This window comes from Rhamphochromis sp. 'chilingali' (genome assembly GCF_963969265.1).
Source record: "Rhamphochromis sp. 'chilingali' genome assembly, chromosome: 20".
NCBI lineage: Eukaryota > Metazoa > Chordata > Actinopteri > Cichliformes > Cichlidae > Rhamphochromis > Rhamphochromis sp. 'chilingali'.
This window is the reverse complement of record NC_137947.1, coordinates 23,054,172-23,068,078: the sequence shown is the minus strand read 5'-3', so window position 1 is coordinate 23,068,078 and position 13,907 is coordinate 23,054,172. Positions and strand designations below refer to the sequence as shown.

General features: G+C 40.9%; 1 protein-coding gene across 1 annotated transcript in view; it reads left to right on the top strand.

Annotated features, from left to right (window-relative positions):
* The window catches only part of lrpprc (leucine-rich pentatricopeptide repeat containing), a 64,058-nt gene that overhangs the window by 33,219 nt on the left and 16,932 nt on the right, over window positions 1-13,907 (top strand). The window contains exons 24-29 of the mRNA XM_080868634.1: window positions 1,714-1,838; window positions 5,508-5,614; window positions 10,193-10,261; window positions 10,383-10,473; window positions 10,784-10,926; window positions 12,976-13,099. Coding sequence (XP_080724760.1) covers window positions 1,714-1,838; window positions 5,508-5,614; window positions 10,193-10,261; window positions 10,383-10,473; window positions 10,784-10,926; window positions 12,976-13,099 — 659 coding nt within the window. The remainder of the gene's footprint in view (window positions 1-1,713; window positions 1,839-5,507; window positions 5,615-10,192; window positions 10,262-10,382; window positions 10,474-10,783; window positions 10,927-12,975; window positions 13,100-13,907) is intronic.

Below are 13,907 nucleotides of genomic sequence, written 5' to 3'. Positions count from 1 at the left end.
AAATTGTACCTAGGGGAAATTATCCATCTTTCGACATCTTTAGCTCTTTTTTTTGGGGGGGGGGGGTTAGCGGGCGGAGAGAGGGGAGGAAGGCAGAAGGGGTATAATTGCAACGCCAGGCCCCTTTTCTCTCTCTCTTTCTCTCTCATTAGAAAAGAGGGATTATAAGTAGTTATGGAGTTGCTTGATGGAGGGATGAATAAGGTGGACAGATAGTTGAGATGATGAAACAAATGAGGAATGAAATGGCCTTGTGCATCACACCATAATAGTTAAAGTAATTGTATGTATATGATACGTCAACTACAAAGAGCATACTGTACTTTTTTCCCCATCCCTCTCTCATTTTGGGGGGTAAACTGCACACCAACGCCTCCCTTTCTGGTCTCCTCCCATCTCCACACTCTTTCTCTCATTTTCAAAAATCTCTTAGTCTCTCTTCTGCGTTGTTCAATCAGACTGTTATGCATTTGAACAGCCTCTTGACTGCCGCTGCTGAATAATGTTGTCCCTCTTCATTTCAATTAGCAGACCTCTTTGCCTTCCAACCCTAATCACTCCATCCCTCCTCCCTCCATCACTCTCTTCTGCTGCTGCTGGCTCACAGAAGCTGAACTCAAGGTCACATCATTTTCGGTCCTTTTTTTCCCTCTAAAGTTGTTGGTCTTTTTGGACATATTTCACAAATCTGCTTATTTAATTGATTAGATGAGAGGGAAAAAAACACTGCAAAAACTATACCTGTCCATTCTGTCTGACACTGTCTTTTTCTCACTCATTCACTCTGCCCCTTGCCTCCTTTGTGGGTGCCTTATATGCTTTGACCTCTGTGTGATTGACATGGTAATTACCCAATCAACAGATTGATGGCAGCGCTGTCACAATAGAGGGGATTGATGTGGTCTCTCCCACTCCCTCTTCTTGCTCTTGCTCTCTTACTTCCTTTACCTATCTCTGCCTCTCTACTTCTCTCGTTATCACTCCTTCAGGTGCACTCATCCTCCTTCTGCATGCTCTTTTGTTTGTTGGAAGGCGTGAAAGTAGAAGGTTAGGCGGGGGGGTGACATGAGATGAAGCTGTGGTGATGCTGCTGGCGGGGTGGGGGGGGGGGGGGGGGGACTAATTTTGTTGCCATATTTCTGTTAAATTGCTCAGCTGGGGGGTGAGGTCATCGGAGGAGTGTGAGAGCTGACAGCATGGGGGGGAAAAGATGGTGTGGAGGAAGAGAGACGGAAGGATAAAAAGAAGACGGGAAGGTTAGAAGAAAAGGGAAATGAGAGAAGAGAAAATGAGGGGAAGGTTAAAGGGCGTTGAAGAGACAAAAGGAAGAGCAAGAGAAGTTTGAAGGCGCAAGAGGAGCAGAGCAGAGAGGGTAAAGATCAGTGGAGTCCTTTTATCTGTTGCATTGCTTCCCCTCTAAAAGCCTGTCCAGAGAGACATTAGCCCCTCACAGATAGGTGTGTGAGAGTGTGCCTGATTGTGTGAGAATGATGTATTGGGGCCAAAAGGCTTCATCGCCCACAGTTGTGCTGTCATGAATTCAAAGGCCTGTATTGTTGGGGTGGGTCATAGTGCTTGAATGGGAGGTCACAGGGTTAACACCCCATGATACGCTCTTCTATTCTCTACTGACACAATCCTGTACATGACTGATTGCACAGACCTGGCATCTAACTCGCTCTCTGCTCTCTCTCTCTTTGTCTGTATCTGCAGTAAGGACGTGTCCGGAGCTCTCGAAGCGGCACTCGAGTGTCAGAAGCGCTACAACCACCTGCCTCGCATCCACGACATTATTGTTGCTCTGGTGGAGAAAGGAGAGACTGAGTTACTGCAGAAAGGTTACACACTTTGTACATAGTCATCACGTCCTGTCCTTCAGCTACCTTTTTCCACATCCAGTAACCCATCTATCATCAGTTTGTATTAAAAAAAAATACTAATGGGCAATTTATTTATTTATTTTTCCTTAATATTGTAAAGACTATTAGAGAATCTGGCAATCCCCTAGAAGGAAGCATTTGTCAAGGACTAATTTTTAACAGGAAGAAACCTCCAACAGAACCATATATTTATAACCCACTATAAAACATGGATGTTGCTATTGTCATATCACTCATAGATCCTTTTCAAGGTACCGATGGGTGTGACTTGTAGTTTGACCAACGATTCATCAATCAGACGTTGTTAGCCAGTGAGCATATCTGAAATAATCTTTCTTTCTGAAACATACTAACTAGAATATAGAAAATAGACTTTGCTATATTTTGTTTGACCCAAAATTAGCGGCTGAGCTCATAAACTAATCGGAAAGTGTTTATAGATGTCTGGGCAAACAGCTGCTTTGATGAAAGTTTAGGGCACTTCCTGTATTGTCCTTACATTTCCGGCCAGGAAGCTTCATCCAACCTTTATACTGCCTGTGGTCTGAGCAGGGGCTTAGGGAGTAACTTTGAGTATTGTAACTCCCTTTATTTAGGCCTCCCTCGCTCCTCTCTCTACCGTTTGCAATTAGTACAGAACGCTGCTGCAGCCTTTTATCAGGTGCCAGAATGCATGATCATATTACTCCAGTTTTAGCCAACTTACACTGGCTTCCTGAGAAATTTCGCATTGATTTTAAAATTCTTTTACTCACTTATAAAATCTTAAACAATATCGTGCCTAGCTATTTAACAGAACTCCATTTGTATAATCCTAAAAAGCACTAAGATCTTCAAACCAGATGCTCTTAATACAACCTAAGTCTAGGCTGAAAACCAGAGGTGATCGTGCCTTTGCTATCGCAGCACCTGGACTGTGGAACAGTCTCCCTATTGCCAATCACACTTCCGAGTCTATTCAGTCTTTCAGATCTCACTTAAAGACTCATCTTTTTACCTTGACTATGACTAGGGCTGTGCGATATGACCAAAATCTCATATCCCGATATAAGACTTCTATCAACACAAAAACATTTTGCATTTTCTGAAACTTCTGTGACTGTCGGGCAGCTCGACTTGCGTGAAGTGTTTCCAGCTGGGTATCGTGTACCTGGAGTTGAGTGTTGCATGAAACTGTACATTTTTAGACATAAGTTGTAACGGCCACCGTTTTCTTTGTGAGTATTTATTACACGGCGTGCTGCGGGGAAAAGCCTGTTCTAACGTTTGAGTCAAAGGTTTATTTTTTTAGCACCTGGCGGCTCTTTTTTGCTTCTCATCCGTAAACACTCTGCATACTCTTTCACGTTTATTTTGAAAAGTCTCAACAGGATCTTGAGCTTTATTGTGAAAGGTTTATGTGGAAAATAAACAAGCGGACATGCGATGGTTTTACTGTCATTGTTGCTAACGACAACGCATAAAAACAGGCGCTTGTCCGCCTGTAGTGTGGTTATATGAAATATAAGAGAAAGAGAGAACTTTAAGAAATTAATATAGCCACTACAGTGACCATCACAACGATGAAAAAATATTGCTGTAAACGGTTTATTTTGCGACACCACGAAACAAACGATAGCGTAAAATGAAACGATAGACGTTTTTATATCGTCATCCGATATATATCGTTATATCAAACAGCCTTAAGTTATTTTGACTATCATTTGGTTGGCTTCTATGTTTGTCTTGTCTTGTGTTGCTGTTTGGTAAATTTGTCTTATTTTATTTATTTCCTAATTTGTGAAGCACTTTGATGACGTTGTTTTTAAATGTGCTATATAAATAAATTTTGGTTTGGTTTGATTTGATTTATGGAGGGGCAGCCATATGCTATAGCTGGGGTTTAGGCAAGAGGGAAAAAACATAACTACGGGATCATTCAGGTTGTTTGATCGAGCTCAAATCAAATATTTAGTGGTTCCACATCCTCTAAGGACGAGAAGATTTTACATTTTTCTTAAATTTAAATTTTTTCATTTATAAATTATAACATGCATGTTTGTTTTGTCATGCAAACAAGAATAGTCCTGGTGGGATTTCAAACATTTTTCATTAACCTACAGATTAGGAGTGACAAAAGACGGGTTAATCTGAACACTGGACCAGGATTCCCCAGAGTTCAGAAGTTCAGAATAGCTGTGTACTCTGTCACTGCGTCTCACAGCTATAATCCAAATTTTTTCCCCCACTCCAGCTTAGCGTGAACCATTTTTGTTTCCTCTGATTGACTCCAACCTTTTGTTATTCATTTGGGTCTTTGTGTGTGGGGAGGAGCTATTCTAAAGTGCTCATTCAGTGTTTGCGTTAAACGCACATGTAACAAGTGCCAACAATCCCAAGAGAGCATAAGAGGACAAGAGAGTGAGAAAGGTTCAGACCAGGGTCACGGTGAAGCATGTCAGCCAGTCACATTTAGAACAGTCTCCCTGTATGTTGACAGCGATGCGGTGAAAAGGTCAAGTTCGGTGAGCCGCTGGGGCAAGTGGCTCTGGAGTACGTAAAGGTTGAAACTGTACAGTGGAGCACCTCTCCACTTCCTTCCCTCCCCTCTGTCTCCTTTCATTCCCCCAACATGCCAAAAGGTCACAAACCCTCACAGTTAGTCGCTGCACCCTTAAATCCAAAGTAACTCTGATTAAAGTGCTGAAAGAGGCCAGCATGTAAAGCAGTGTCAACTTACGAATAACAAATTACACCGCCTCTCACTCCATCATATAAAGCATCAGAGAGGATGACTTGTGACATAAACCTTGAGTCGCACTCGCAGCATCGTGAGTACCCCTGTGGACCCATGCTGATGCAGTCCACGAATAGTCTAAAAATTCACCTTAAAATACACCTTTTAAAATAAAAGAGAAGAAAAGCTTCCAGCAGAATGGCCTTCAGCTGTCCAAAACACACTAAAAGCATGACACAGCTTGTCAAAATCTTCATTCACATGTGTGACCTTGGTTTGGTTTCAAGCACCAACAGAAAAATAAAGTATAGGGTTTTCAGAGGGTCTGGCAATTATAGCAACTACTGAGCTATTTTCAGATAAGAAGAGGACAGAATACTTTTAACCTGGAAGTTTCAACAGGATCCTGCTGGTGTGGTTCAGTCTTGGGAAGATAGGATTTGCACATAGAAAATGCTACATCATTTAATCCAGTCAGAAACTCTGAAAACTTGTTCACATTGGAGCCAATCAGTGAAATATTTCCAGCTTTAAATGAGTGCAAATGAAGGGAGTAGGATTATTCTTTTTTTTCTGTTTGCTGAATATGCAGATTCATTTAGGTTACTGAAAGTTTGCAGAGTGTGTGTTTGTTTGTGTGTCTGGTACCTGTTCTGAAGCTGCTGGATGGAGATAGTACGTAACGCTGAGCAGAGCGTTTTAGCAAGTTCACCGGGGCAGCTTAGGCTTTCATTCGGGACCTGTGTTTGTTTGAGAGCTGTCTTGATAGGGCTGCTTTGTGAGTGGGACATTGTGCCAAATAATGGAATCAGAAGGAAATGAAGTGTGTGGTGGGTTTGTTTACCTTACGTGCGTTTTTATTCATGACCTTTCTCTGCTCCGTTTCCTCGCCTGTCTGTCTTTCTCTTCAGCCATGGACTTTGTGAGCCAGGAGCGAGGAGAGATGACCATGCTCTATGACCTGTTCTTCGCATTCCTGCAGACAGGCCGCTACCGCGAGGCCCGGAAGATCATCGAGGTAACATTGTGTCTTTATTGGAAGGTTTTATTTGTTTTTGTTAGACTGCACTCTGCCCTCTGATCAGATCAGATCTCCAAAGAAAATTAGTTTCTTAGTCTTGGAGAATCTAGCTGATGAAAAATTGTTCTCCGGTGTGCATGGCCGTCATAAGCCGCACAGGACATGTAGGATGGAATTGCCAACCCTCTTTTTGTTATTGTAAATCATCTGACCTGAATATTCTATGAATATTTATATCTTTGTCATCTTAAGTCCTGCTTTAAAATCTGTGTAGATTAGTGCGAGAAAGAGAGAGGCAAAGCGGGCAGATAAGAAGCGATTTTCACATAAATGGAGAAGGGGTTGGGAATGGACAACAAAATAGAGAGATTGATGAGCAGATGAATAGAGGGATGAGCCTGACAACAGAGGAACAGAAACAAGGCCGATCAGAATGAGAGCAAAACAGTGAAAAATATCTTAACTCCCTCGCCCTGACCTTGCTCTCTCTCGCATGTCCTGGCGTGCACTGAAATGGGGATTTGTCCCTCTTGAGGATTTTCAAACCCTCTTAAATATTATCAGCGTGTTATTGTGGCTCTCGCTAGATTGTATGACTGTTATCCTACTTATAATAGCGAGTCAGCTACGTGCTACATGTGTGAGATTGCTGATGCCTTGTAAATAGATGTACAGCTGACCTCATCATGGAAAAAATAGCTCAGATTTGAATCCCACTGAAATGTTGTAGCACAGTACATACAAAAATCCCCAGACTGCAACTGAAAAAAAATGCAGGAATATTGATTTAAAAGTCCAGCAAGCCTATTTACATGCCTACTGAAAATTAAAGCATACAAGATGTTAGTGGACAATGGCTGCTTTTTAACCATAGTGTGTATTTACTACTTCACACAAAGTATCACATCTACTGGCATTTTTATTAAATAAATAATTGTAATCTTTCCTTATCTGCTTTTCTGGACAAAGTTGGATTAGTTCTCTCAGAGGTGGGAATTGAAGATCCACAGAACAGGGCCTCTGCCAGACACTTCCATTGCACCCTTTCTGTATGTTTGGGCACGCCAGGCCTATCCGGCCACCCGATCTACTGCACCACCAGGTGGTGACCAGTTCACAGCTCAGCTTCTCTCTTCATCCCATTATCTAACATATGCCTCCATAGATCTGATAATACAATTACAAAAATCAACCTGCAGCCTAGAGTGTGCTGGTAGATATGTATCTGTGAACGCCTTAAAGCAGGGATTATACTTTTCACGAGTCTGTCAGAGTTTGCTCGGGTCCCAGTAATGTAAATTCCATTGCCAGATGGTTAGCGTGAGGGTCTATGGTGGACTTAAAAGAATATGTCAGGAATGACTGCTCGGCAACTGGGTCTCCAGTTCCCCAGTTTTACAGTTAACGGCTTTTCTTTGCTGTCTTTCAGAGTCTAATCAGGAGAAAACAAAAAAAGGCAGTTGATATATTTCAAAAGCCAGGATTCACTTAACCTTCACAGACTTTTAGAACAGTCTAAACACAAAGTTCACTTTTGAACTCCCCCGTATTATACTTGGATGGCGATAGATCCACCGCTGAGGTGATAAACTACAATTGAATTATATCTTTGACTCAAATATGCATACGCACACTCAGATGCACAAATACTTTTTCCCCTGTGAGAGCGTCAAGTGGCAGTCCAGAGTGGTGTCTCTCTTTAGGCTGTGTTTGGTATAATTGGCAGCTGATTAATCACAGCTAATTAAATGTAATGATAGAGAAAGGTGGCCAATTTTGTGCTAAATGGTCATGGTTAGATAGGGGATTGTCAGGTGGCCAGGCCTATTATTGTGTGTGTTATGGTCAAGGTTAGGTAGTATTGCTAAAGAGTGGTAAGCCATTATGTGTTTTTGTGTTAGGGAGAGGGGTTTGCCTCTGCATGTGTGTATTTGTGTGTGTGGGGAGCTAAGTGGCCAGGTGATTAGTGGAATTAGGACATTAGGAATTGAGATGGAGAGGGTTTGTTAAGTGGAGATGAGGAAAGGTCGACTCCAGCACTTTCTTTTTGTCTATGCACGTAAGTAGGTGGGAGAAACCTGTGAAGATGCTTTGGCAACTAAAGGCTACGCAAGACACTGAGCAAGGTGTCAACAGGGACTCCAGTATAGTTTTATTTGAGCTGTTTGACATGTTTCCTTGATCTCTGAGCGACCTTTTGTTTTTTGGGGGCGTGGGGGTTGTTTCGAACTTGAATTCTTTTCATGTAACCATGTGTGTGTGTAAACTATGTGCCTTCTTATTTCTGAGGATTTTGTTTTTGGCCCAGATTAGGGAGATTTGTCCTGATGGATTCAAAATCCCAAACATATTTGTGTGTGTGTGTGTGTGTGTGTGTGTGTGTGTGTGTGTGTGTGTGTGTGTGTGTGTGTGTGTGTGTGAGTGAGAGAGAGTGAGCAGTTGTGGTGCTTTGAGCCCTCAAGACTTTACCAAGTAAAAGGAATCAGAGGCAAAGAGATGGAGCACTTGCACCAGGCCTTAGTCTCTAAGAAGATTAGACAGACTGAGAGAGAGTGAGTGCAACACATTTTAATTTGTCCCTTTGGCTGGTTGGGTAAGAACATAATGCCTTTGCCTGGGACAGCTAGAGGGATGGAGAGGAGGAGCAGGAGAGATTTGGAGGAAGAGGGAGGGATTGAGAGAAGTGGGGATTGAAAGAGGGAAAGCATGGCAGTCAGGGGAAGGGATGAAGCTGGTCTTTCCTTTTACTCTCCCCTCTCTCACAGTATGATGGGCTCCCATCAAAGAGGCCAGCAGGGATTGAGCGCTGTTGATCCTCATTCAGATTAACTTCCTGCCAGATCGGTCTGTTCTTTTTTTTTTTCTTTCTTTCTTTTTTTCCTTAGCCAGATTACCAGGAAGACAGGCAGAGTGAGGTTTCTCAATCCTAGTCTTATTCAGATTGTATCAAAGCCCCCAGGAGACAGATGAAATCCTGATCACTGTTATTCCATGATAATCATCTAGTCACTCCTCATATCAGACTAAATCATAGCTACATGAGCCTGCAGATCAATCTATGTCAGCCTTTATTGACAGCCCACACACTCTGTCTGTCTGCATCTCACTGGTGTCCTAAAAATCTGAGCAAATCTCCTGGCTGTAACTGCCAGGGCGGCAGATTCTCTGCATTTGAAATCATAATTTTATTGTTGAAGTTCCTTTTTTAAACGCCATTTTCAAGAGTGTAGTGGGAGGTCTTTCTGTAGTATTTCCACAGTTCATATAGGACAGTTCCAGTGTTGCATTGTGGAGTCCTAGATAATGGTCTCTACTACAAGGTAGAGTGTACTGGAAGTGGCTTCACTGGGTTTTTAAACTTATTCGTGGCAAACATTTGCTATTCCTGCTCCCCACGATATACATTAGCTATGAGAGTTTTTTGTATCAATATTGCTCTAAAATGCACTCAACAATCCTCTTTGTTTGGGTTGCCTCTGAGTTTTCTGCCTTCATTTATTCCCAGACTGTTATTCTGAAATACAGTAGCATATTTTGTATGACTTCCTCTTCTTTGTGGAGCAGAATATATGTTTCTTATGAATCTGGCTGTATGTTTGGAGTGTAGAAGAAATTTCAGATCAGTTAGATGCTTCTATGTTGTTACTGGATTAAAAACAAAAATCTGAAATCCGTAAATCTTTGCACAGCACTGAAAATTTGTCAAATCTGAGTTTTGGATAACTGATTATTGAAAAAGTAATTTAAAGCGAAAAAGTACTTTGCGAACTTCTAATGGACATATTCACTACACTGTGAAACTCAATGATTTCCTCAGATGTAGCTTTGCTAAATGCATGTGTCCGACTCCTGAACACATATTATATATCAGCTCTGTTTTCTTTGTATCAGTAAATTGCCCTTTAGCTTTTATGTATTGATAATCTGCCAAACTAATTATCAAACACATTATCTTTAGAAATAGAGTGACTGAAGATACATCATTGATGATCTTGTAAAACCACTGCACTTTCACAAAGCCTCCTGCCAGCAGACACATTTAATTTTTAAAATCTGTTGTATATCAGCTCGTTATTAGTCTACACCAATAGATGCTAATATTTAAGGACTCTTTATACTGGGGTACGGGTGGATCAGTGTTATGTTAAGGATAATGCTTTAATGGTTTTGTATTATATTGATTTCCACCCTATGTTGTGCACAGTGAAGTAATGTTTTTTTTATTTGTCCTTTAGTTTCGAGAGATAAAAATTCCTTTAAGGGAGACCTAGTCAAGGGCAGCAGAAATTGCAGCAAATATAAATAGAAGTAAAGAAACAAACATAATTGGCATGAAGTACAGACATTGTAGTAATAATAATAGTGACACTGATAAAATATAAGCCTGGTGTTGGAAGATGTTATTAACCGGGATCAAGTAAAAAATAAAAAAAAATAAAAAAATTGAAGTATATCTTGTTGCTATGCAGCATCTGACCAGTTATTTGACATCTGAGACTTGTGAGGAACAATTTACTGAAGCTGCTATTTATCAATTAATCAACTGATTTCTTTTGTCTGTTTTCTTTTATCTAGACCCCTGGGCTGAGGGCAAAGCCTGGACGCGTGCAGTGGTATGCAGAGAAATGCATTTTAAATAACCAGGTAGGTAACACAAACACACACACACAGGCCTAAAATTACCAAAGCCACACAAAGAAGAAGAAGGAAAGAATATAAAAGAAAAAAAACAAAGTTAAAGTATATATTCTGTCTGTGTGTACAGCTAGAGGCCTTGGAGCAGATGGTGGACATGACAGCCAAGCTGTTTGAGTGCGACAGAGATGAGATGTACAATTATCTCCTCCGACTCTGCAGTAAGTCTTTTCCTTTCATTTGTCTGTGTGCTCTTTTATTTGGTTTCTCTGTTTGTGGGTTTGACCTACAAACTGCCCCCACTAGCTGGTGTGTTTGATAAATTACAGCATAGTTGAGGGTCAGTCTGTTGATCAGATTAGTGCTTTGATTGCCTTCTCTCAGCATGGAGCGCTTTGTCAGAAATTGCTCTCTTGAGCATGCTGGGTAGTGAGCTGACTATACAGGCTCACAGGTCTGTGTGTCATGGCTTCCAATAACAAATCATAAACATTTTCTCATTCTCACTGCTTTGATTCTGGTTGCTTTCAGAGGAGACCAACAATTGGCAGAAGGCAGAAGCCATGTGGACGAAGATGCAGGAGGAGAACGTCATTCCCAGGGAGAGGACTCTGCGTTTACTGGCAGACATCCTGAAGAGTAATGGCCAGGAGGTCCCTTTCGAGGTACCTGAGGTAAGGTCCCTTGCAATAAAATGATAATCCCAATAATGCTCAGTTGGCAGGTCTGTTATTAGAAAGATGATTGCCATGAGCAGGGAAGGCAAACCTAAAAGCAAAGGCAAGAAGAAAGAGCTGTGAAGGTGCCTGATATTAAATATGACATACAGCCCTGTAGCACCAATGGTAAGACTCAACATAGTGGGCCTGTTCATAGTTTGTGTCCTTAAGTCTTTAATCACAGCAGTCAATTTGATCAGTTGAAGTAATTACCTGTCAGGTAATATTTCCCCTTTTTTGAATTTTTATTGTCTAAAAAGCTATTTTTTATGATGTGAGATTGTTGCTATTTTGAGATATTATATTAAGTCATTGTTTAATCAATAATTAACAAATCATTGAGGCGTTCCCCAAGGCTTTGTCCCAGGACCACTTATGGTTTGAATATAATGCTTCCTCTCAGCCAGATCATTCATAGCCTTAATATTGCCCATTCAGTTTTGCTCATAACACAGTATTAAATCTCTCTCTGCTGTGCAACACCAGTAGCCTTGACAGTCTATTGACCTTTCTAAATGGCATCAAATCCTGGCTATCGCAGAACCTTCCAAAGTTCATTTGATAATAACTTTTATATATTACCTATTGGTCAGAAAGAATTCCACTTCTCTAGCCTACACTAAGTGTAGCTCACCTAAAATGTCAAGCATTGAGCTCATAGCCTAACAGGGACTTTTGGATACTGAGCTCTGTTTTGATGTTCAAACAGGAGGAACAGTCTGATGATTGAGATCAGAATGACAATTTCATTTATTCTTATAATTCTCTCTTTAAAATATTTTTTAATTCTAACACTTTTGTGACTGTTTAACAGGCGGTGCTGTTGATTTTATTTTTCCTGTATTTCTTATTTTGTGCCTTGTTAGTGTTTTGTTTGTTTTATAGTAATCAATACTAAGGCTTGCTCAGCCCTCTTTGATGGTTTATACCTAAAATTGCATGGTAATAACACAATAATTACATTTAATATTCGGTACATTACTGGTCCTGTACTGATGTGGCAAAGTGCTTTAAAAGTTGCACTCCCTCATTCAAATCACAATGGTCTAATTACTGCTTTTTTTAAAATTTAGATGACACTACATGTTTATTTTTTTTGTCTGAATAAAACTGTTGCTGACTGAATCGATTAACCAAAGAGCAGGTTGACCCCAGACTCTGATTGTAGGAGCAACCCCCCCACGCCCCCCAAACAACCTCTGAAAACTCTTATCAGCCGCTCTCCATGCAGCCCCCCTACTCTGCTCCACTTTAAGCCCCTGTTCATTACATGCAGAGGAAACAGGATTGAAGCTCTGATCTGAAGTGTAGTCAATCAGACCGGTTGGCTGGTGAAAGGAATTACAGCTCGATCTGTCTCTAAATCTGTAATGCCAGACTAATTTAGCCAGACACTAAATGCTACCATATGGTTGTCGCTTGATGCTTGGCTCGATATGAGTGTTCAGCTGTAACGAAATTAAATGGAGAGAATTAAATTGTATTTCTTTACTAATTAAATACAATAATTAGTAAAGAGATGAAGTCTTAAAGCCTTAAATTCCTCTTGTTTGCTTCATTCCTTCACTATGCATTTTTCCTGAGCTTGGTGTGCGCGCCTGAAGCAGCCTGAAGCATGATGAGACAGAAAGTGATTGCCGTTGCCTGAAGCGATGAACTTCGTGACCCCAGGGGCTCTTGAGTTGACACCACCCGCTCCAGCACACACATTCTCTAGCACGCACACTTTTCCTTTGCCCCTGGGGTGCCAAACCTAATTTGCCCCCAGCCGATACAGCTTAACCCCCTTCCCTTGCTGCTACATGGGTGATCGAGCATTATGGGACCTTGCCCTGCCTGTCAGGCATTATTGCACTGTCATATATGCACATAAACACACCAGCTCTTTCCCAGGACACAGCTGAACATGTTTCAGACCTTAATACTTGGTGTAGCTGCATTTTGTGGGCATCAGACTGAGTTTAAGCATTGTTTTACACGTGTGTTTGTGTGTTGTTTTTCTAGACCTGGTACCAGCAAGCTGCCACCACACAGCAGGTCAAGTTCGCAACAACCCCCACTGCAACTGAAAGTGTTAGTGATTACCAGGTCCGTCTGTTGGCCCTCTGTAAGAAGGGCAAGGCCAAAGGTAAGCAGCAGGAGGTCCTGCTATTGTTCTCCTGTAAGACTTTGCACATATTCAACTCTGTATATTTTATATATTTTATTATTATTATTATTATTATTATTTTTTTTTTTTTTTACTATTTAATTTGTAAAAATGTGTATACACACACACACACACACACATACACACACACACACACACACGTAGGAAAATATTTAGTATACACATCCAGAAATGCATACACTATTATATATTGTACATATATTTATTAGTTTCAGGTTGGCCATTCTTGTATTTTGCTCGTTTGTGTTGTTGTGTTTGCACATCTCTGTTGCTTGTGGGGCTCGCACACAAGAATTTCACTCGCATGTGCTGTGCCAGTGTGCCTGCACATGTGATGTGACAATAAAAGTGATTTGATTTGATTTGATTTGATTAGAGGGGAGACATACTACATTTGCCATACTTAAAACATCAGAGGTGTATAAAATGACCAATTCCAGTCTCTTAAAACTAGAATTTGAGAATATAAGAGAATAGAAATTGTTTATCAGGCAATTTCTGTTTTATATTCAAAGAGTTGTGCAATATTTCTGCAAAACCATGTGAAAGACTCATTGCCAGTTATTGCAAACGCTGGATTGCAGTTGTTTCTGCCATAGTTAGCAGAACCAGTTATTAGGTTAATGGGCGATTGGTTTTTCTCAAAGGGCTAGGTAGGCTTGGATACCTTTTTTCCCTCTTAATAAATGAAATCATCATTTAAAAACTACAGTTTGTATTTGCTCTGGTTATTTTTGACTGATCTTCGATTAAGAAATCTGCAAAA